This window comes from Primulina huaijiensis, unplaced genomic scaffold (assembly GCF_012295235.1).
Source record: "Primulina huaijiensis isolate GDHJ02 unplaced genomic scaffold, ASM1229523v2 scaffold24871, whole genome shotgun sequence".
NCBI classification, from domain to species: domain Eukaryota; kingdom Viridiplantae; phylum Streptophyta; class Magnoliopsida; order Lamiales; family Gesneriaceae; genus Primulina; species Primulina huaijiensis.
Genome location: NW_027356090.1, coordinates 31,418 through 54,240, shown reverse-complemented (window position 1 = coordinate 54,240; position 22,823 = coordinate 31,418). Strand labels below are relative to the sequence as shown.

Genomic DNA, 22,823 nt, shown 5'->3' with positions numbered 1-22,823 from the left:
GGGCTAAGAAATCGGGGATTTTCGTAATTCTTGATATTCATCAGGGGTCATTTGGTCTAATCACCTTTCTTGGAATTATTAAAAGTTTCATACTATACAATTAATTATTTTCCAAAGTCACCTTTTCATATGAGCTTTTGAGACTAATTAATTAGTAACATTATAAATGTAAGCAAGCTAAATAGGAGGAGCCTAAGAAAATAAAAATGTTTTAAATTTTTTCATATAACTTTAAATGATTGATAAAACAATGCTAAATTTAAAATAAAACATATAAATTTCTGATTATAAAAGCGTAAATAATTGAAATTACAATTATCAATGGATTTCATATTATATCTCATATCTATACTTATATTATCTTACTATTTAATTAAATTTGAATTAATATTTTCTAAATGATTTGGTGTGACTTCTATCACCAATAAAAACAAATTAACTTTAAATTTAAAAAAGTACTCTAACATCNTTTAATCTTATTTAATTTATTAATTATTTACTTAATAGCTTATAAAAAATTGAAAACTGCTCATAAAATTAGAAAATATATTTTTGTAACTAATTAAAATAATATTTTAGATAAATATCCCAAATAACTTACCATTTTTTAAAGAAAAAAATAAAAGAATTCAAGAGTCCTCATAAAACAAAGAACTATAAAAATAAAAATATAAAAGTAAAAAGATAATATCAAAATTCAAATTACATCCACTAAAAAATATTAGACATAAATATCGATTATATAAACACATAAAATGTGCATAATATCGCTAGTATATATGTATGCATTAAACGACAAATCTATAATATGTATATTATATTATGAAGCAAGAAAGTTTGCACGAGTTCGATTCCTCCTATAATCATTTTCTCGGATGAGTATGTTATATAAGTCTTGTCCAATGTGATTCATCTGACTAACATAATTTACACATTATTCTATTAGTTCGAGAGTTTATCCGATGCGCAACGAAAAGTATCATCCTTCTTTTGAAAAAAGATATAAGATAAATAATTTTGACATGACTTATCATCTTATTCACTCAAAAGTCTTTTAAATATTATTATTATTATTATTATATTCAAACTAAGAAACTGATGCTTTATTGGGTGTTAAACGGGTCAAGCACGGCCTGCCCTTTTTTATCACTACATCAAACCTCCAAGATCATCAATTCAGTGCAATTATTACACATTGGGATGAAGAAGAGTTCCTACTTCCTACTTATCATCATGCACATTTTACAACTTATTTGCAACTTTCTGTTCGAAACTCAAATCTGATTATCAATTTTCCATGAGCTTGAAGAATTCATATATCCAACGGTTTGTCTTGTCTCTCGCGCATTTCTACATTTGTTCCTCGCTCAACATGGCTTCCCTGGGAAAATTCAGAATAGACGAGAGAAGGATAAGACCACAAACAGCTTTTACCCGAAAAGAAGCATGACCGAGGCCCCGTACGGGATTGATATATCTATTTATAGCAACTTAAGAAATGTTGGTAACTAGCATAACCATCTCGATATTTCAGGTCATGCATGTTTCTTCAAGCAGTAATAAAGCCTAGAAAAAGAAATAATCATAAAATATTACAGTAATTTTGACAAAAAAATACATGTCTCGTCCAATTAATTGCACCCATTGAGATCATAATTTGAAATACAGAAAAATCAATGTAGTGATGAATGCAAGAATCTAGTTAGGAAGAGGATTACAGCAAAGTCTAGTGCTTACTCACGATGGATTCTGGCTAACCAACCTACGAGTTGAAGGTGCTCGCGCAACAGATGAAGCAGCAGCAGCAGCAGCAACGCGTATTCTGCAATGTAATAAAGCAACAGAATATTACTATAGCCCTCGTGAGAATAAAGCCACAAAATAATCAAGAATACTAAGAGAAATGCAAAGGAACACTTTAAATACCTTCTATGCACATCAACATACATATCCGTCTCATCAACAATTTCGTCCTGAAACGAAAACAAAACACATTCACAAACACGAAGTAGGAGAAGAACTGGCAATAAAATTGATTTGTGCCAGAGGAGTTTGTTTTGAGAACAAGAATAGGGCTCCCCACGTGCATTTTAATGGAGAAACTGTTTCGGAAAATGCTTATATTTTTAAAAGGTGTTTTTTTATACATAAAAAAGGTGGTGCTTGGTGGGTTTTTTCCTTTTAAAAAGATGCTTAAAAAACGAATCAAGAAACCAGAAAAAATAACTTTCCAATAGCTTATCACCAAAAGTTAAAGTAGTGTAACAATGTTAATTACTTGTAGAAGTTCTTCAAATACATCTTCCAAGGTGATTATGCCAATGACTTCTCCCTCCTCAATGTCCTCCTCTAGATGGTTACAACCATCTTTCGTCACACCATTTGATTGGTAAGTAGCACCCTTAGCGACTGCGTTATTTTTTGAAGCCTTTTCGGTGTTTATTACAAAACTTTTTGGTGGTTTATCATTTTTGTCAAGTAATGGAAATATCAATTGTGAATCCCAGTTGGTAAAATTGTCCTCTTTAACCATCCCATGACCGTTACAAGAATGGAGCTCTCTCTCCTGTTCTCGCACCTTCACTACTGCTGCCATGTGGCTGCTACCTTTCTGAAACTCATTAAGGATATCATACAAAGGCATGTCTGAGGGTACCCTATAATATAGTGGAAGAAATTTATGCGGTTAAATGATTCACTTGAGCGTGGTAAAAGAATCATTTAGACAACTTAACATACCGAGGCATTCTCCGAATGGAAACAGCACTTACAGGAGTCTCAGTTTCTGCCCTCACAGTGAGAAGATTTTTCACCTATTTACCGAGAAACAAGATAAAATTTGGAATAACTTAGTCAGCTATTAGTACAAGATATTCCTGTAAATCTTAATGAACTTTCTGCTTACCAGTAGAAGCCCAATAATGTTTTTTGGGTTTCCTGAAAATATAGGTATGCGACTGTGACCCCGTGTAAGGATTTTCCCAATAGCTTCCCTGCGTAAAAGGGTGTTTTTAAATACAAGATTCCTTTTTATACTTTTTTTGCAGCCTGATTGAAAAGATACTGATAGCCAAATAGCTGACAGAACATACTGTGCATAAAATATCTAACTTAATCTTCATGAAAAACAATTTGTTGGAGAACAAGGAAAATAGATACGGCTATAAAAGCTGCTTTGCAATAATGAGTCTTGGAGAACAAATTTAATTCTGGCCCAAAATTTTACTTCCAGATTAGAGAATTCTCATCAAGGAGAAAAAATTTAAAAAAACTAAAAATTTTGGTTGAAAAATTAGAATTCTCATGTCTCTAGGCGCGCTACACTCCAATTAAACATGCACATTGTCTTGTTCTTCGTGTCTAGGTTCTACATGCACCTTGTGCTTCTAATAAGTAATAACTATGAGTTCTGATCCAACCCAAAAATATGAATTTTATGACCTGGGAGACAAAGGGGACCATCTTTATAAGCCAATTCTGCCAATTCTCGAGGCACATAAATGGTATTTGTGGGATTATATATATATATATATATATATATACACACTAGTAGCAAAACACGTGCGTTGCACGTGGGTAACGAACTTAAGTACGTTATGAATATTGATTCTAAATTTGCAAATGAACGTAGAAACATAATTTTTCACAAATTATTCAATAACATATATTATTTCACAGCTATTTTTCTTCGATTAAATTCAGCAATCATAACATCATATTTAATTTTTATGTTTTTTTTCATCGTCAGATTTGATTTTGATTAATCTCTTTGATGCTTGTGTGTTTTTTACTATGATCTTCCTGTTTTGTTTATTTGAGCCGTTCACGATTTGGGTCTAAAAACAATTGGAAAAAAATGGAGTGATTAAAATAGATATGATGTATATATTAATTTTAAAATTATTGATATAATTACTTGAAATAAAAATTATGAGAAAATTCAAGAGCAGATAATATATTAGAAAAAAACTCTATCGAGATAAGAGATGTAGATATATATTTTATTAAGGAGGCAAAAAAAATTCAAAATAATTCATAATCGAAAAAGTCCAAAATATAACGGTATTTTTTCCTTTAAAAAAAACTAATGAGACACATCGTAATTTTTAGATACAAATATTAATATTTCAAATGTTACTAAATGTTTTTAAAAAATTTAAGTCATAACATCATAAAAATATAAAAAAAAATATGCATATATTCACATAATTCTAAAACTAATTTAGAATATATTTATATCACACACAAAATATATATAATCATTAAAAAGTAATATATAGAAAAACAATATTTTGAGTACTGTCGAATATTACAAAAAACAATTAAGCTACAAAAAATATGTCGCTTTACCAAAAGTTATAACCGGGGTAACAATGTAACGTTAACTAAAATATTTTAAAATCGTAAAACAACTCAAACGTCACATTTCGATTGTTCTACCTTGCATAAACAATTATTGCACCTAACAAATATGATATGGATGTTATTTTACATTCTAGAAATCATTTCTCTAAATCAAATTTATTTTCACTAATCAAATAATTTCATCGAACACAGTAATTTTAATTATTATTAATAATTTAAACACAAATATTAATTATTAAGATGACCACCCTATGCTCTCACCTGTGTTCTATTAAATTACAATCATAGTAATAATGCACCATGAATTGGTTAATATAACTTAGTAAATTTAATAAGTGAGTAATATTAAATAACAATTTTGTTATTTTGAAATGTGAAAAATAGTTTTTATATATATAAATTCATCATATATAATGATAAATTAATTAATACGTAGAAAAGAGAAAAATTATTTTTTATGTATGTAATGTAAACCGAGTTATATATCTATACATGGTACAAGGTTTTCTACCTCCGCAATGAGAGGTACAAGTAGCAAAATCACAATTAAAAAATAATTTCAGAAAAATATTGAAAAAATGCAATCACATAATAATTTTACGTTAAAAAAATATTCTTAGAAATAATCTTTAACATATTTCAATATCTATAACATATATGATGCTTCTTAGTTCATATTTTAAAATCAACTTATTATAAAATTGACGTATTTATATGTAAAATAAAAGATAAGATAAGATATAAATATTAAATATTCATTAGCAATCATAAAAANATATACATTAAATTATAAAAGAACCCATAAAAAAAACTATTGATTTAATTTGCTAAATTAAATGAACAAGGGTATATTAAAAAATTCACAATTAGAAGTCATATATTTATATGTACTAGAAATAATGCACGTGCGTTGCACGTGGGAAACATATGTTGAAATAATTAGAATTTGAAATAAAATTAGTTAACAACAAAAGACAATGATAATAGTATTGTAAATTTTGACAATTCGTGTTAATTAGCATATGTAACTAATTTGGAAAAAAAAACATATTTTTTTAAATTTTAAAAAAATATTTGGACTACTAAAATTTTTCTCATATCTTTTTTATCATATTGTTTTCTTTTGTTATTTGTCATATTCTCTCAATAATGCATATATTTTATTATAATATTCAATTATTATAATCTTTTTTGTCAATCAATGATATGCAATTTTTTATTTATAATGTTGTTTGATTATTATTCTCTTTCATGTAAATTGACAAAAATTTCTACTGGATGCTTTTACTTTCCTAGCCACATTTAATTTATTAGACACTTATACTTGATAACATATAAACTACACATTATTTTCAGGGGTGAACAAAATTTCGGTTAAATCGAATCAAATGACCGAACCGAGTCAATTCGGAAATTCGGTTCGGTTATTTCAGAAATTCGGTTTTCAAATTAAAAAAAAAAATTCGATTATATCGGTTAATTCGGTTCGGTTACGGTTGTCAAAATTTTGAAATCGGCTAACCAAATTAACCGATTTAATAAATAATATTATTTAATAAATTTTTATTATTTATCAATGTTAATATATTTTTAATTTTAATTTTAAAATCAACCCTAATTCTAAAGAAAAATTTGTGATGTATGTGATTTTATGTTTTTATGCATTTGTGTAGATTGTAGTGTTCAAAAAAATTACATATATAATTAAAATTAAATCACAAATTTTTTTTTAAAACTAATCGGTTAATTCGGTCACCAACCGAATTAACCGATTTTAATTCGGTTCGGTTTTCATCGGTTATGAAAATTAATTCGGTCGGTTCGGTTATTGCTAAATATTTCGGTTCGGTCCGGTTATGACTAATTCGGTTCGGTCGGTAACAGAACCGACCGAATGTTCACCCCTAATTATTATAACAATCTATCATCACATAAAAAGTACTGATGGATTGATTTAAATAAATATTGATTAAATGTTGTCATCTATTTGCAATTTATAATAATAATATTTTTGACAATAAATAATCTTTTTAATGACTCTTATGACATTTATTTTAATATTTCATATTAACTCATAAGTATAATTAGCACAATCAAATTACTAATGTCATATCGCTACTACCTCCAGAAAAATAATATACTTAATTTTTCCAATTGTTTAAATATTTTAACGAGAACATTTGAGTACCCTTATCTTGAGAAAAATTTATTGCATTTATAAAATTTGAACGATAAATATAACTTTATAGTATACATTTAATTTAGAAACTGAATTCATTGTATGACAAACACTTCTTCCATTTCTATTTTTTTGTTACCCAAAAGAGTTAATATTTTTTTTCTCTTTTATCTTCTCCAACTCACTGTAAAAATGTATAAAAAAATATTTATATCTAGAAAAAAATATTTTTATTTATTGTTTTTCTTGTCTATATATTTTTTTATATGTGAACATATATTCTACTTCATTGTTTTAATTGTCATATATCTTTACTATATAATTTGTGTACATTGAAGATGAATAAGTTCATTTTGTAGTTTTTTATTACCTAGACTTAGGTTGATATATTAATATGTGATATACACAGATATAAAAATTTTCAAATTCAATTTATTCACAATGATTGTTCATAACAAAGGCCAACTCAAAATAATAAAAATTAGGATTCATAATTATTTTAAATATGATATAAAAATAATATGTGGAAACTTTTTTTGACATTTTAGTTGCAAAATACAGTGATAAATGCATGTAAGTGCATTATTTAATTGTGGCAATTATAACTTTATTTAAATATCTTATTTCTCACTCAAGGATCAAAATTTGTTTATTTCTTATTTTGATTATCGACAAATCCAATATTTTATTTAAATGTTTTCGTTAATAAAATTTACATGAGTTTTATTGTATATTTATCCAATTTGAAAGAGATAAATTATAATTCAATATATAATAATATTTGAAAATTGTAGAATGCTTCTAAATTTAAAAATCGAGTAACATGTAAGGGATCAATTCAAAACGAAAAGTTGATGCAACATGTTTCTTCTAGCTTTACAATCGAATAATATATGATCGAGCGTTTGTCGCTTTATTAAAAACTATAACTGATGGTAACTATGCAAGTCAAATCTTTAAATCATACAACATCTCAAGCACCTACCCATCGTGGACAATTATTGTACCAAACACTCTCTCTCCTAATAATTGCACCAATTGCAATCAGTGAAAATCAAAGTCGCGATTTTAGCTCTGATACCAATTGTAGGCTCAAGCTTTTACTGTTTTATCAAAACCTATAGATTATGGTAACAGTGCAAATCAAATATTTTAAATAGTGCAACAGCTCAAAATCCCGAAACCCAAATTGAAAGTTGAATTGATACATTCATATTCATCATTAAATTTTACTATTTAATTTTAATAGATTTAACATGTTTATCCACTAAAAATATTGAAAGAATTTTTTATACAATTTAATAAAAAAGATAAAGTACATCATTTTCTGATTCCAAATAACGATCACATTATTATTACGTTACAATGATAAATAAATTATTATTTTTAGTTTATCATCATAGTTTTTACCTCAATAAACACATTATCGAACGTAGGATGTTAAATTTAATATTGACATTAGATAATTATAGTATTAATTCTAACATTCTTTTTTAATTCTTCTCAATACATTACTTTTTCAGTTTTCTATCTTCAAATATATTAATCTATTTATTATTGTATACAAAGTATAATAATTATTTAGTTAATTGATCACATTTAAGATTAGATATTTAGAAAAAATTCTAATATATCTTTAAAGACCAATAGATGATGAAAAATTAAGAAAATGTAGAACACTACATTGCGTAAACTTTCGCTTTGTACAATGACAAAAGATAAGGTGAGACCAAGTGAGATACTTATATATATATAAGTCTCATTCAACTTAGCCCATTATACTATTTTTATTAACCGACTTTGTCCTTCGTTTTTACTTCATTAACTTTGCAGTGTGACTCATTCAAGCATTAACTTTTAGTACAGAGTGTCCTATACTCTCTCACCGACTTCAATCTTTAGAAGTCGGTATTAGTAGTTTATATTTAATAGACAATTATTTAATTTTTATTTTCTGTCTTTTGATTAATTGTGTAATTTTTTATGTTCAACCTAATTCATTTCTAGAATTTTTATTGAGTTTTTATAATCATGATTTTAAGTGTTGCACACATACAATATAAAATTAATATATTTTAAAATGTTAATATTAAAGTATCAAATGAATGTATTAAATCATTATTTAAGAACTTTTAGAAAAACAATATACATCATAATTCAGATTTAAAGATTAATATACAAATAAAGAATTGCGATGAATATCTTATAAAATAAAATGTGTTAGCTCAAAAAGATTAAATATGATTATTGTAAATAAATTTTTCTTAATTAATTAGAAAACTTTTAGCAAATGCGCTGAATTAATTAGAATGTTTTTAATATAGTATGTCGATAAATGTTTTTCCATATGAGTTAGTGATTGAATCCTTATGAACATTTTAAAAAAATGTGTCTTTAGTTATAATAACGTTGTCTTATAATTTAAAATATTAAATGAAACAAATTATCAAGATAAAAAATTAATTAGGAAATTCAAGAATATGTGATTACTCAATTAGTTTAATTGACACGCTCTTTAGTTTGCTGATTTAATAGATGTTAAATCCACAATAATTGAGTTTGACAAGAATTATTGTAGAATAAAATACAATTATAATAAATTACTTGATTGTATATGTAATAAAATTTCGTGTATTCCATATATGTTTGATTTATTTCATTTATAAAGTTGAAATTTTATAAATTATGATATAAGATTTGTTATACATCTTAACATCAATAAATTCACTAAAAATTTATATATTAATTTCAGCTACCATATTATTCTGGTTTCGCCCCTGACTTTTGTGTATTCGTTTATTTGAATTTATTATTCCTCATTTTACTAAGACCCATAATATGTCAAAAATGAAAGTGAATATTAATTTAAAGAGATGATAATATTTATATATTGTAATATACATATTTATCCCTCACAATACTGATAAAACTAATTTAAAAATAATATGTTGACGAAAGAAAAGTCACAATTTGATAATGAGTTATTTCTAAACTTTAATTAATTTAATTTACATAATGAAAAGATAAATAAAAAATCTAAATTATTGGATTAAAAATAACATATTATAATGTGAGTATGCATAAAAAAACCAAATACTAATTTACATAATGAAAAGATATCATTAGATAAAAATAACATATTATAATGTGAGTAGACATAAAAAATTAAATATTAAAAATCACAAATATTTAAAATATGAATAAGGAGAATGAAAAGACACGCTTAAAATAAATAATTAATGTAAAGCAAACAATTAATAAGGAGACAAATGGAAATTCACATGAGTAGACATAAAAAATTAAATACTAAAAATCACATATATTTAAAATATGAATAAGGAGAATGAAAAGACACGCTTAAAATAAATAATTAATGTAAAGCAAACAATTAATAAGGAGACAAATGGAAATTCACATATAAAGTCACATATTTATATAGATAATAGATATATTAACGATAAATGGACCACATTAGCATAAAACTTACCAATCCAATTTTGAACTGACATCAAGAGAGAAAGTCGATTCAATTGGAGTCATGGCCTCCTCTGCTGTCTGCAAATATTCGAAACCACCTCAATATTTCTTCACTATTATAATGCAAAAGGTACGATTATATAGCACCATAAGTATATGCTTCGCGTTTCAAAGAGAGGAAAAAAAGAGGGGGGAAAGATGATGCGAAATGATCCTTCCCCACTTGAACATACCTTTTCAGTCAAATCTAGTGCTCCACTTATTATAGCTGTTTCATTGTGAGTAAGTTCACCTCCTTTACCCGCCTTCATAAATATCAAGTTATCAACCAAAATAGACCATGAATGACAGTGAACAAATATACAAGAGGAATATCTTTACAGCAAATTTGAAGAGCGAACTTTTGGTCTTTAAATATGTATTTCAGTCAAAAAAATTGAATATTAAGGCTTACAACATATTTAATTGCCACTACTCTTGGCTTGTGTTCGGATAGATAAATTGGACTGGGTGGATTCCAAATATACATCTCAAATCCATTTTGTACGATCGGACAAAAAACTCAAATTCCACATTTTAGTCTAATATTGTTTATATAAATTTTGAAATGATTTGAAATTACTTTACACTACATGCCATTCCAAATCAATGTATTTTCAAATACATTGATTTAAAATGCAAATACATCAATCCAAATGTAGTCTTAATTTAGATAAAATACCTCCTGGGCGTGGATAGATACAAGTGCTTTCAATTGAGGTCGCCTGAACAAAACATCGTGGTGGCCCAAAACGCCATCCAGAATCTGAACAATACAAAATATAAACAAACATCGAGGTAAAAGCATTGCAAATATACTGGAGTTTATAACTGAAGGATAACAAAAGTAAAGTCCAATCTGTCACATGGTTAATTCCGATTAAATCTGTGATATTTCAGCCATGTAGCATTACTAGGATAAGTAATCACATCCGCAAATATGAAACAAGTGCAATCACATCCGCAAATATGAAACAAGTGCGTCTTGCTATTAGGTGTGACCAATCAACAGAACTAAATTGTTCTAGTAAACATTACCTTCCCTATGGGGTAAGCAATTGGAAAGCAAAGTATCATCAAGACACGCACGAGCCATACACAATTCGCACCCACAGACAGCCCATATCTAGAGCACACTGCTTGAGGAATGATCTGTTCGATAAGGCAAAAGTAAGGATTTTCAAATTCAGCCTAACAATTATGATCAAATAAAGTCAAAACTAAATGTACCTCACCGAAAACAAGAACGAATGTCACCGAGAGTATGACTGCAACAGCAGGATGAAATATTTTATCCAAATATATGGGGAGAGCCTGGAGAGATAAATTTGTGACAAAGCTAGTAAAACTTGAAACTTGTCAAAGACTCCACATTTGAGATTTGATTTTATGACTCACTGCTACTGATCAACATCAGAATAATGTAATACATGATTTCTCACTCCTTCAGTTCCACTCCACATTACAGCTTCAAAATTTGGCCACAACAAATTCTCTTGAATTGATACAATTATCACTGCTTATCAAAGATGAAAAGGTCCCACTACAAATTCTACACAAAATCCATATGATTGAAAGTGGTGGGAAAAGGCTCACCTCCATTGCAGCGGCGTTGCATACTAGGAGGGTCACGAGAAGTTGGTGCTGCTTTTGAACAACCGGCAAAATAATGGCTGAAAAACAGTGCAAATTTCAAAATCACGCAAGCTGACAAAAAAACACGACCCAAAAAATCAAATCACAAATATTTTCACCTACAATAAACATAATCTACAAAATAGTAATTCAACAGTACCAGCTTGTTTCTTTTCTTTGGAGGTGCCGCTTCGCTGAAGAATTTCAAGCTCAACAAGCCCGAGCGACATCAAACCCAACGTCAGCCCAGACATTATACCGGCGAAAAGAACGAGGAAACACGAAACACCGGCGAACACAAACCACCACGGATTCCCGAATTCTATATCTTGATCATCCGCATAAAAAGCCCTCGTAAGAATCCCGACCATCACCGCCGCATTCACCGATAAACCCATGATCAAAACAGAATGCCAAATATTTCGACTACCCTTTATTTCTTTTTTGTCAATAGAAGGAAAAGCACAAAACCACTCTCAATACCAGTGATCCTTTTTTAGTATACATACTATGATGTATTTCATTCCCTGTTTTTTCCCCCTTCAAAACTACACCTTTCTACCTTTTTTTGCACGAGTAATGAGATGAAGATGTATGCTTTCCTTCGGGGGCCAATTTAGTCAAAGTGTGCAGGGCCAGTGACGTGTGCGAGCCAGATGGAGACAGAGTGGGTGAAAGACTTCCCATTTGGGTGCCACGTTATTGGGTATCGAGGGGCCCACCTGACCGGCAGTGGAGGGGCGGAGCTAGTGGCTGGGGTATTCTGCGGGGCGGCGGGGACCAGCCGAATGGTGCTAGAGATCCTCGATGAGTCGACCATACTTGCTATGGATCTTTTTTTATTTTGGTTGGAAAGGATTTAGTAAGTTAACAAGTTGGATTCATTCAATTTTTTGTTGAAATCTATAAAATTTGGAATGTGGCAATGTGGTTCTTCACTATTTTTCCTATTCAATATTTGATTAATTAATTCAGAAACATATCCATCGATTCGATCCACATTATTCGTTCATAACAAAATTAACTTAAAATTTTTAAAGAAATCGATTTTCTTAGTTTTTACATGGAACAACATTCGTTTATAATTACAAAAATTTTCAGGCGTTATCGATTAGTCTTTTATTTTGAAGAAGAACAATAAAATTGGAAAAGAAAGAGTTGAAAATAATAACAATAAAAAAATAATAACAATAAAGAAGACACACCACAATAAAAAGGTTTTGCTCGACCTGTCTGAATTTAAACAAGAAAACAAAGCAAATAAATTTATTTTTTTATATCTTTGTTTTATATGAGTAAAAGTAATATTGAGATAAGAAATTTTTTAGAAATTTATTATACGTCAAACTGCTGACGTTACACCACGCTGGTTGGCTAGGTGGACTATAAAAAATCGACGCCAAATTTTAACGATTAATATTGGATCTGCTAGGGATAAAGTTTGATGGTAAAAAAAGGATAAGACCGATATCTAAGGATATGAGACATGACTATCAGATAGACATGGACCTCTCATGTACTCTGCACTACCACAAATATAAGGAAATAAAGTTGTCTCTAGGTTAACATATAACTTTTGGCCTAGTGGCCGGTAAGTGCTTGATCATGACAGTTTGAATCAGAGTGAGATCATGAATTCAAGTATTCAATAAGAATACTTTTATGTTTCTTGGAGAAAAATATTGGGTTAAAAGTGTATGAGCATTATTGGGATAAGAAACCTCCTAGGAAGTTCTCATGTATCAAACTGCTGACATTGCGTCACATGATCTAGTTGGCTAAGTGAGCCGTAAAATAGTGACGTCAGATCTTAACGAGTAATATTGTCTCTACTGGATACATAGGTAGGAAAATGATAAAACCGATCCCTAAGGTAAGAGACAAAACTAGAAGTAGAAACGAACCTTTCAGGATTCATGTGTCTAACATTTTGATCCATTAGCACTTAAGTAGATGCATTACGTTCTGTCACAAGTATAAAAAAATAAAGTTATATTATGACAATAACTTTAACATAATTATCATTCAAAGCATTTGAAATAAAAATAAATAAATACTTTGCTTTATTTTATTTTTTGGTGGTTGCCTCCATTATTTTTTAGAAGAACTATTTTAAGATAAACCGAGATAAATAATTTGTGGACTAATGGCATTAAATAAAATATATATGTCGTGATTTGTACCACCTTTAATATTTTATGGTCGTGAACTTGTGTAACTTAGTGTCTTGACCTTCACGAAAGTGACATTTATATGTTTATTGATTCTTTAATTGATATTCTATGTCAATAATTATTTTTGTATTAAATAATCCCAGTGTATTTTTTTTTCCTACTAAGGTTCCTGTGAGTTTTGATATTCCCAAATTGGAGAAATTAATGTCGATAATTTGTATCTCATATGATATTAAAGTCTTAGATTTAAGACGAATTCTCAAGTTGGAGATCAAGTTATAATAATTTTATCTCCTAACTTAGACATGAAGGTTCGTCTAAAACTTGGAACTTTGGTGTCTCTCCAACTCAGGAAAAAAAAAAATCCGAGAACTAAATACTAATAAAATCAAACTTGGCAGTTAGTTATTATCTCTTCGATTTTGGATTCTTCGAAACAGAAATTTTGATTCTGTCAACCGATTTACTGGCTCAAGGCACAATGGTCTCTGCTATACAATTGGGCTCATTATTTTCTATCCCTATACGAGAAAAGTACCGTGCTTTCATCGTCTATCCATGTGTATGCATTTGTTGCTTAAAGTCGCATTATCATGAATTTATCTCTGAAAATTCCAAAGACTAGACTAAACGAAATCCCCATTTCACAACGCTCTCTCTTCGCAGCATGATCGCTCATACCGTACGTCCAAGTCTGACACACAAATTAACTCCTCAAGTTCTGCTCTATCAATATGATCCATCAACTAATGGCACACCTCCTGCTTGTCATGGTTCCTATGTTGCTTTAGCCTTCTGCAGACCTAATTCTGTATCCAGAGACTCTTCACACCTGGGCAATAGAAAAGAGCATGGCACGTCGAATCTTAGGGGTTGTGGGAAAGATGGCACCAACCTGAGACAGGCACATTATGTCTCCTAAGATTTATCTCAGTAACCACCAGAATACACGAATCTTTGGCGGGATAGACAAAGACCATAAAGACGCCACCAACTCTGCATGGGGGAATTATTCAATTGGTGTGCGGCTGTGCGGGGGATCATAGAGACCAATACCAGCTCTGTAGCCTTCTTTCACCGAATGCCTTCCCTTATGGTCGTGTCTCCAGAATCTTGAATTCCCTACATCTGCATTAGGGAGCTGAGAGGAATATTTAGCACCTCCTGTGTTATGTAGGGTAGACAAACATTGCGAATCCAACTATATTCATTCCACTGACGATTAACAATCTGCGAGCTCATATGGGATCCTGTCGGCATGCTAAACAGCCTGAGGGGTGAGTTTTGAGCGCATCGACGGGATCCATTAATCACGAAAAATATCAACTGATGCCATCCCATATGCGCCAACAAAGACTCTAGTCTAATAGATCCCTACTCCACAACAAGGACCGCCAAATATAGGAGGGATTACTTAAAAAATTCAAAATGAAAGTAGCGATTGGAATTGTGAATGGACACATTTGTTCATGGTAACCATATTGATGACAACTAAAGTATTGCTGTAATGGTAATTAATAGACAATATATATTATTGATCGAATTTAAAATATACTAAACCAAAAAAAAAATTACGTTGCATATTTTATTATTTATATAAATTTAAAGCATGTGAAACTAAACTAATTCAATGGAATGATAAGGCGCAGAATTTTACAGAAAAGGGTGATTAAAGAAATCTCTCATCAGGATCTAGCGTCTATCATATTTTTCAAAAGTTATAACATGTGAAAACTGTGTAATATTTCAAATACTTTAAACCATATATATGATAATCCAAAAGCCAAGTTTTGATTGTTCTTCCTGCAGAAATCTTCCAACATGAGTAATTGTTACTCCAAAAAAGTTTTGAAAAATACATAATGGGACATGACGACATTTTCCTTCTAAAGCTCAAGTCAAACGAATTCTGAGAGTTGAAAACTGGAAAGTAGAAGTCTAATAAATCTATTATGCCTGAGTACATGATTAGCCGAACTGATGCAACCTTAGAGAGAGAGAGACTCCCCATGCATGCATGACTTGCTTTCGGTTCAAAACTTTAGGTTGTGTCCGGATGGAAGAATTATCCGAGAATTTTAAATTTATTCGGTTGTTAATTGAATGAATATGCATGTGTTGGTTGGATTTGAAATTCATCCATTGCTACACTATGTAAATGCAATGTTAGTTATACATCAAATTCAAATGCATTTTTCAAATCCTCGTCTAAATCAAATTATTTTATCTAAGCACAACTAGGTATAGGACGCTCAGAAGATAAATCAAGCTTAGGGGTCGGGGGATCTGCTAGAGAAGATTGGCTCATCGTATTCCTAGTCAAGCCAATATAGATTACGTATCTCGATGTCAACCATTTATTGCACGAAATATCATTTATGTAAAAAAAAAAAAAACAAAGGTTTTAAAGATAGCTAATACAGAGATTTTTGTTAAAAAATGAAAAAGTTTGTGGGATATAACTCTAAATGCCATTTTTAAATAAATTTCAATTATGCCATCAAGTTAACTGCTTTTGATTTTTGCCTTTTTCCTATTATTATCTAATTGTAGAATCACTTTTTGTATCTTTTCAAAAAATAAAAAGGACAAGGAGGAATCACTTTTTGTATGTGTCAAAAAGAANATATATATATATATATATATATATATCCGTGATATGATTCGACTCGATTTATATATATATGTAGTGAAAAGTAAATAATTTTGACGTAAAAATAATATTTTTCATGGATCGTGTGGGATCAAAGATCCGTGAACCCATGAAACGATCTCATAAGAGTTTTTATCGTTATTTTTAAATTTTTACATAGTTAAATACATTTAAGATTCCATATAAAAACATTGTAGACGTGATATTTATATAATTTTATATTATTTATGAAATATAGTGAGCTGTGACAAGGGATGGCATGCATGCGAGCATGTATGAAAACATGGATTGATTAGGGGCTGAATCTTTATTCCAAACTCATCTCTTTGTCTTTGAGAAAAACTATGCTACACCGTTGATTTTCACCTACTGCAGTATCTACCATGCATTGGACATGAAGCTCACACCTTTTGAATCTTTATTCCAAACTCATCTCTTGTATTGAGAATTAAGGAGTATTCCGCAGATTTGCCCAATGAATGGTCCAAGATCCACCGGGTGAAATATGCATTTGTTTCCATCCAATATGTACAGTTTCACAAACAGTAATACATGTAATAAAATGCGACATTTTTTGTTGTTGTCACAATAATGCAGCAAGATTTTTGGATTTGGATGATGATTATTGTGATGCAATTCGCGTGTATAAAACAATTCGTATCTACAAGTGATCGGACCAAAAACTTTGTGTTTGTTGACTTTCAACCATTCAAGATTTCATTTTTTTTTTAAAAAAAAATTGCTTTTCTATTTTTTTTTTTTATAGAAATCATTTTCATCAGCATAATATCAGGTCATTTTGGTATATAACAGAACGCAAGAAGATCGGAATCGAGCCCTCGCACCAACCGTACGCGAAGCAACCGTTACTATACAGGAAAGCATGGGAGCTTCTTGGGACATTGGAAGGACATAATGGATAAAATTTAGAAATCTTGATAATGTGTCGATGAGTAAAAATTTTGAGCTTTGGGTCATGTTTTTATTACTTAATTTTTATTAGATTTGGAATTAATTTCATTTTTAGAATTTATTATAAGATTGTGGGATACTATTAACTACGGTAATATTGATGAGGTTATCACGACTTTTAGGTTGATATGAGAAATTCAAGTATTAGTAACGTCGGAATTTAGACATCCCGATACATGGATAACTCAACAAAATTGTCCATTGAATTATGTTAAATGTACAAAAATAAATATATGTACATTTGGATCCATGTAACACAAATAATTTTAAATAAAAGAATTATATATTTTATAACAATATAGAGGAATGTTCTACAAATTGACAAAGTGATAACTAAGATATCAATTTAAAAATGTAATTCATAAATGAAAAAAAAAATCCATTTAATGCATGCATTCATATATCAAAATATAATTAGCAAAATGATTAAATGGCAATGATATATGCCAACATGGGCCGTACCGGGTGTAGGGTTCACAATCACGTGTCTCGAATGTTCTTGACTTTTCAACTGTCTATTTCCGGAATTTGGAGCCCTCGACTCTTTTTTGTATAATTTATATCATATTTAAAAAAAACAATATATTCTTTGGAAAAAGAATCATATGTTATTTAATATTTAAGATATAAAGATCTACATAAAGTTTAGCTAATATATTCTCTCGTAGGAAAATTAAATTATTGTTTTTTTTTTCTCGTTACAAATGGGGAGGAGTTCTTGTTCTTATCAAGATTTGAATTATAAGTTCTCCACGGTAAATAAATAATAAATTATGTGTCGTGAGTTTGATTTAACAGTTCAAACATCATATTTTGATAATATTACATAGTAGATATAACTATTGATTAATGTATTTACTTTTAGAAAATGACATATATTTAAAAATTTGATAATAATAATATATTATTATTATTATAAAGTGAGTAACATCATAATTGACCTAAGGCAAGGTGCTTGCGGAAGTTTCCAAAATTAGGTGGGCACAGTTAATCATAGGACGTTGCATTATTATTAGTATTACTGTACAGCAAATACCCAATCATCCTAATGCGGCGCCGTCGCCATCAACTCACCAGTCCCTCTCATCTCCTTCACGCCGCCGCAAACCAGCGGCTGCAAACTATAGAGAAATTCACTCACCAATGCCGCGCCGGGACCAGCCACAAGATCCTCCCAGGCCGCGTCCGCTTCCACTTCTCCGCCTCGTTTTCTGAACACCTCCGTCGCATCAATCCGATGCACCTGCCACCCTTTCAGTCTCCTCAGCCGGTTTATCTTCTCCAGCTGCCGCCGCGCCAGCTTGCTCGTATTCGTTTTTATCATATCGATCGCCTCCGCTAGAACCCTGGATCGAGTTACCTCGTCGCAGAATGATTCGATTCGGAAGTATCGATCGAGCTCGGAAACCCCAATAGCTCTTCGAATCCCTCTCGAGTAATCAGCGTTTGGGTTGAAGAAATCTCGCAATTCCTCCACCATTCCTCTCTTCACCATCTTATCCACCCGATCGGATACGAAGGAATGCAAAACCGGCATTGCGACATCCACCCAGAGATAGCAACACTCGTATTTCGATCGGAAGTTGGAGTCCGCGAGAGCGTCGATGAATGAGTTTGATCCTCCGACGATGATTGGAAGTTTCCCTCGACTGAGTATTGATTTCAAGGAAACAGACGCCATGGCGCAGAAGTTCCCGGCGGAGAAATCGGAATCGGGGTGAATGGAACCGAGAAGATGATGCGGAACGCCGCCGCGTTCTTCCTCAGTTATTTTGTTGGTGGTGATGTCCAGACCATGGTATACTTGCATTTTGTCGGAATTTATCACCTCTGCGGCGAAATGGGTGGCAAGATCAATGGACAGACGGGATTTTCCCGTGCCGGTGGCACCGACGATCACCACAACCTTCTCCTTCTGCGTACCTTGGCGGAAGAGCTGGCTGTTACCAATTAGCAAAGGTCGAATTTGCTTGGGTAAGGAGAATGCTACATCCATTCTTGATTATGATTTCGTTATTAATTAAACACAAGGTTCGAACTTTTTGGCTTTTATGAACTGCGTACGCGGCGAATAGGGGTTGTGAAGATTTTGTAGTACAAAAATCTCCGAGGAAGAAAAGACAATGAATAGAGAAATTTGAATGGAAACTGAAGAGTTAGTGGGATTAATATTTGCTGCATTTGTTGTGAGGAAGAAGAGTGGATGGCAACAAGGAAGAAGCATGATGGAGTATTTATATATGGAGGGGACAATGGCATCCGAAGACAATTTTCTACTTGAATGAAAGTCAATTAGCCCATTTTTTTCCATTCGTATGAGTTCAAATTTTAAATTTGAGACTATGTATCGATTTTTAATTAAAAATAATAGTAGTCAACTCCAAGTTGTTTAATGGGACTCGAATTACTTTAGAAAAGTTCCCTTTTTTTTACTTTTTTTTTTCAATTTCTTGACAAATGAATGAGAATGTCTATGTTGTACGGTTGAACTTGGCTAGTAATTGTTTTTTTTTTTAATGAAATTAATTCCATTAAAAAGGTAAAAAGTTTACAGATACAAATACACTGGGCATTTACCAGGAAATCAGAATACGACTAAGAAGAAAACGCATCATAACACACGAGTACCGAAAAACAATAGACCATAGTCTCACCAAAATCCGATCAATAACGCAGACTAAGACAACACACACATTGTTTCAACTTGTGGTAAACATCGATAAGAATGAATATGTATTTTCCGGACGATGTCGTCTACCTGCAGTTTTTCTATATCAAACATAACCCGGTTGCGCATGCTCCAGACGTGGTACACCGTAGCTGCCATAGCCGTGAATCTCAATCTTGCTATCTTCGAATTGCCCCTGTAAACTGAACGAAACGCACACAAGATTGCCGAAGGAGATCCCATACACTTCTTCATACCTAGCCATCTTCGAATTCTATCCCAAATGATCTTAGTGCAAGGACATTCGTAAAACAGATGAGCAATAGATTCATCCTCCAACTTGCAAAGCACACACTTTCTGTCGTAATGAAAGAGGTAAAAATAGTAAGTTCCTGTTGTAAATGATCTATTTTGATTATTGATTGGACATTGAAGTCCTTAAAATTCGATTTTAGTAATTTGATTTTAGTGCAATAAGTTGATAACTCAAGGTCATGTTCTGCTCTCAAGCAAAAAATAGTTTTACCATATTATAATAATATATTTTTTTATATTTTATTTTTATCTTCTATCATTTCAATTTTAAAAATTTATAACTTTTATATTAAANTGTGTGTTTATTGTCTCGGCTACCATTTTATTATATACCTGAAAAAGTCCAATGAATAAAAGCGCGAACTCGCCTTGTCATACTAAACGAATTCGAGTCGCAAACTCTAGCATTCGGAATGAACAAAGCTCCAAAGAATCGGAAGAGTAGGTCTCATGTGAGACGGGTCAACCTTACCCATATTCACAATAAAAAGTAATACGCTTAGCATAAAAAGTAATATTTTTTTATGGATGACCCAAATAAAAATTCCGTCTCACAAATACGACCCGTGAGACCGTCTCACACAAGTTTTTGTCGAATCGGAAAAGCAAATTTAAATTTGAATTTTAAAATAATAAAAGAAAGTACGTGTCATATATTAATGAACTTATTAACTGTTGAGCCAGTTGGCTTAATTACTAGCAATGCACATTAAAATATTAGGAGCCGCAAATTCCAGAATTCCTTATTCTAAAAAAGTATTAATGCGTCCAAATTTGGTGCACTTTAGGCACTATCTTAATGCAAGGAGCTGGTATATAGTATGATTTGTAATTGATGTATAGGACAAAATGCTTTTACTCTCGACCTTTTGAATTAGGATTAATCGGTTCTCTCTCTCATTAAGGACATGTGATGTTTTAAATGGTAATTGAAACAAGGCGGTCGAAGGTGCATGATCTCTATTAGCTGCTCGAGACTGTCAATGATTTTAAAATGTTAATCAAATGTAAAAGTCAAATAATTTTTAAAATCAATCAATTTTAAAAACCCTATACGAGTCAATGAGACACGGAGTCGATCGTCCTTTTAATCAATGTTTAGTATTTTTCTCATTGGATTTCCAAATAAGTCCCCAGCACGAGTCAATGAGAACATATAAGATCAGATCCGTGGAATAGAATTAAGCGTGCAGACACACATTCTTAGATATGGACAAATTAAGGCATGAAGATCGATGATGCGTTTTAGATAATGTTAGTAAAAGGATGGGACCATTTGAAAACCAAGATTTGGACTAATCGAGACTGGAGTTATGTAAATAGTTGGAGTTTTAAGTTATTTTCCAAATTTCTTATGTTGGACCTTGAACTAAGCTAATAGAAACAGAAAAATATTCAAACCGGAGATCTGTCTCACGAGATATAGTTATGAACTAAATTATAAGTTTGCCGGGCAAATTATATCAGAAATTCATGTACAAATTCGAATTTAATGTTTTTGAAATATAAAGATGTTCATTGAAATATAAATTATATTTAAGTGTCTACATTTGTAATATCATTTAATTTAATTTCGATCACAGTTTTGAGTTTTATGTTATTTTTATATATTTAGTTCTCATTACCTTATGTCATAATAAATAAAATATAAATTTTTTTATATAGAATATTATGTATTCCAACTTTTAAAAAATATTGTATTTGTGAATTTTAATATATTGATGACCGTCCGTAAATTGCTATTATCATTACTATTATTTTGTATCTTAATTAGAAGTTCAGTAGAAATTTTCTAAAACATGTTCTAAAAAATTATTAAAATATAAATCAAAATTATTCATCTAATAAATGACAAAAATTTTGATTTTTTGAAAATATTTATTTTTTATTTAAAGTTTTATAGAGAAAATAATATATGAATTTTTAGATATGTTTTCTAATTTTTTTTATCAATAACAGTTTTACTCAATCAAGATTAAAAAAAAAACAATTCAACGACAAAAAATTGTTATTTTCATCTATTCAATGAGAAAAAAAGAGGAGAGTACGATGAAAGTTGAGTTCAGGGGATCCCCACTAAGCATCCATGGCTGAATGGTTTATTTTGGGAATGCACATTCAGTAGAAAAATTACGCTCCAAATTGTATTTTCCTAACAACATACATAAGAAAATACAAATTGAAAAGTCCTTTCGTTAGAAGTTCGAAAAAACCTGCTATCGGATTGGTCAATAAAAATCGAATTCAATCGAGTTGTTCCAAAGGATCAAAACGGCTCGAATCCCTCCTCGCCCACAACCGACCCAAAATAAGCGTTATCTCAAATTATATAAATATTTTTGATAT

The 22,823-nt window shown here is 30.6% G+C and overlaps 2 protein-coding genes across 5 annotated transcripts; both read right to left on the bottom strand.

Annotated features, from left to right (window-relative positions):
* Window positions 1-1,113: 1,113 nt before the first annotated feature.
* On the bottom strand, window positions 1,114-12,489 carry LOC140967354 (putative DUF21 domain-containing protein At1g03270). 4 transcript variants are annotated; one of them, XM_073427828.1, is made up of 13 exons: window positions 11,856-12,489; window positions 11,657-11,733; window positions 11,291-11,374; window positions 11,099-11,212; window positions 10,743-10,826; window positions 10,255-10,326; window positions 10,032-10,099; window positions 2,906-2,993; window positions 2,740-2,813; window positions 2,279-2,657; window positions 1,927-1,973; window positions 1,742-1,822; window positions 1,114-1,381 (listed from the first exon to the last, which is right to left on the bottom strand). In XM_073427828.1, exons 1-13 carry the CDS (start codon window positions 12,091-12,093, stop codon window positions 1,351-1,353), a joined length of 1,437 nt encoding a protein of 478 aa, XP_073283929.1. In that variant the 5' UTR covers window positions 12,094-12,489; the 3' UTR covers window positions 1,114-1,350. The 4 variants fall into 4 exon arrangements, with proteins under 4 accessions (XP_073283929.1, XP_073283932.1, XP_073283930.1 ...); XM_073427831.1 differs by having other exon boundaries at window positions 1,767-1,822; XM_073427829.1 differs by having other exon boundaries at window positions 1,738-1,822; window positions 11,856-12,487.
* Window positions 12,490-18,420: 5,931 nt separating this feature from the next.
* LOC140967304 (adenylate isopentenyltransferase 3, chloroplastic-like) lies at window positions 18,421-19,712 on the bottom strand. The gene has a single exon (XM_073427758.1). The coding sequence runs from the start codon at window positions 19,488-19,490 to the stop codon at window positions 18,540-18,542; it is 951 nt and encodes a 316-aa protein (XP_073283859.1). The 5' UTR covers window positions 19,491-19,712; the 3' UTR covers window positions 18,421-18,539.
* Window positions 19,713-22,823: the final 3,111 nt, after the last annotated feature.

Bases quoted from the DNA above. Each gene is read 5' to 3' on its own strand.
- LOC140967354 (XM_073427828.1), bottom strand. From the start codon at position 12,093: ATGGGTTTATCGGTGAATGCGGCGGTGATGGTCGGGATTCTTACGAGG. The intron at 11,213-11,290 runs GTACATTTAGTT...CTTATCGAACAG, and splicing joins TCGTTCTTGTTTTCGGTGAG to ATCATTCCTCAAGCAGTGTG. The intron at 10,827-11,098 runs GTAATGTTTACT...TGTATTGTTCAG, and splicing joins TTGCTTACCCCATAGGGAAG to ATTCTGGATGGCGTTTTGGG.
- LOC140967304 (XM_073427758.1), bottom strand. From the start codon at position 19,490: ATGGATGTAGCATTCTCCTTACCCAAGCAAATTCGACCTTTGCTAATT.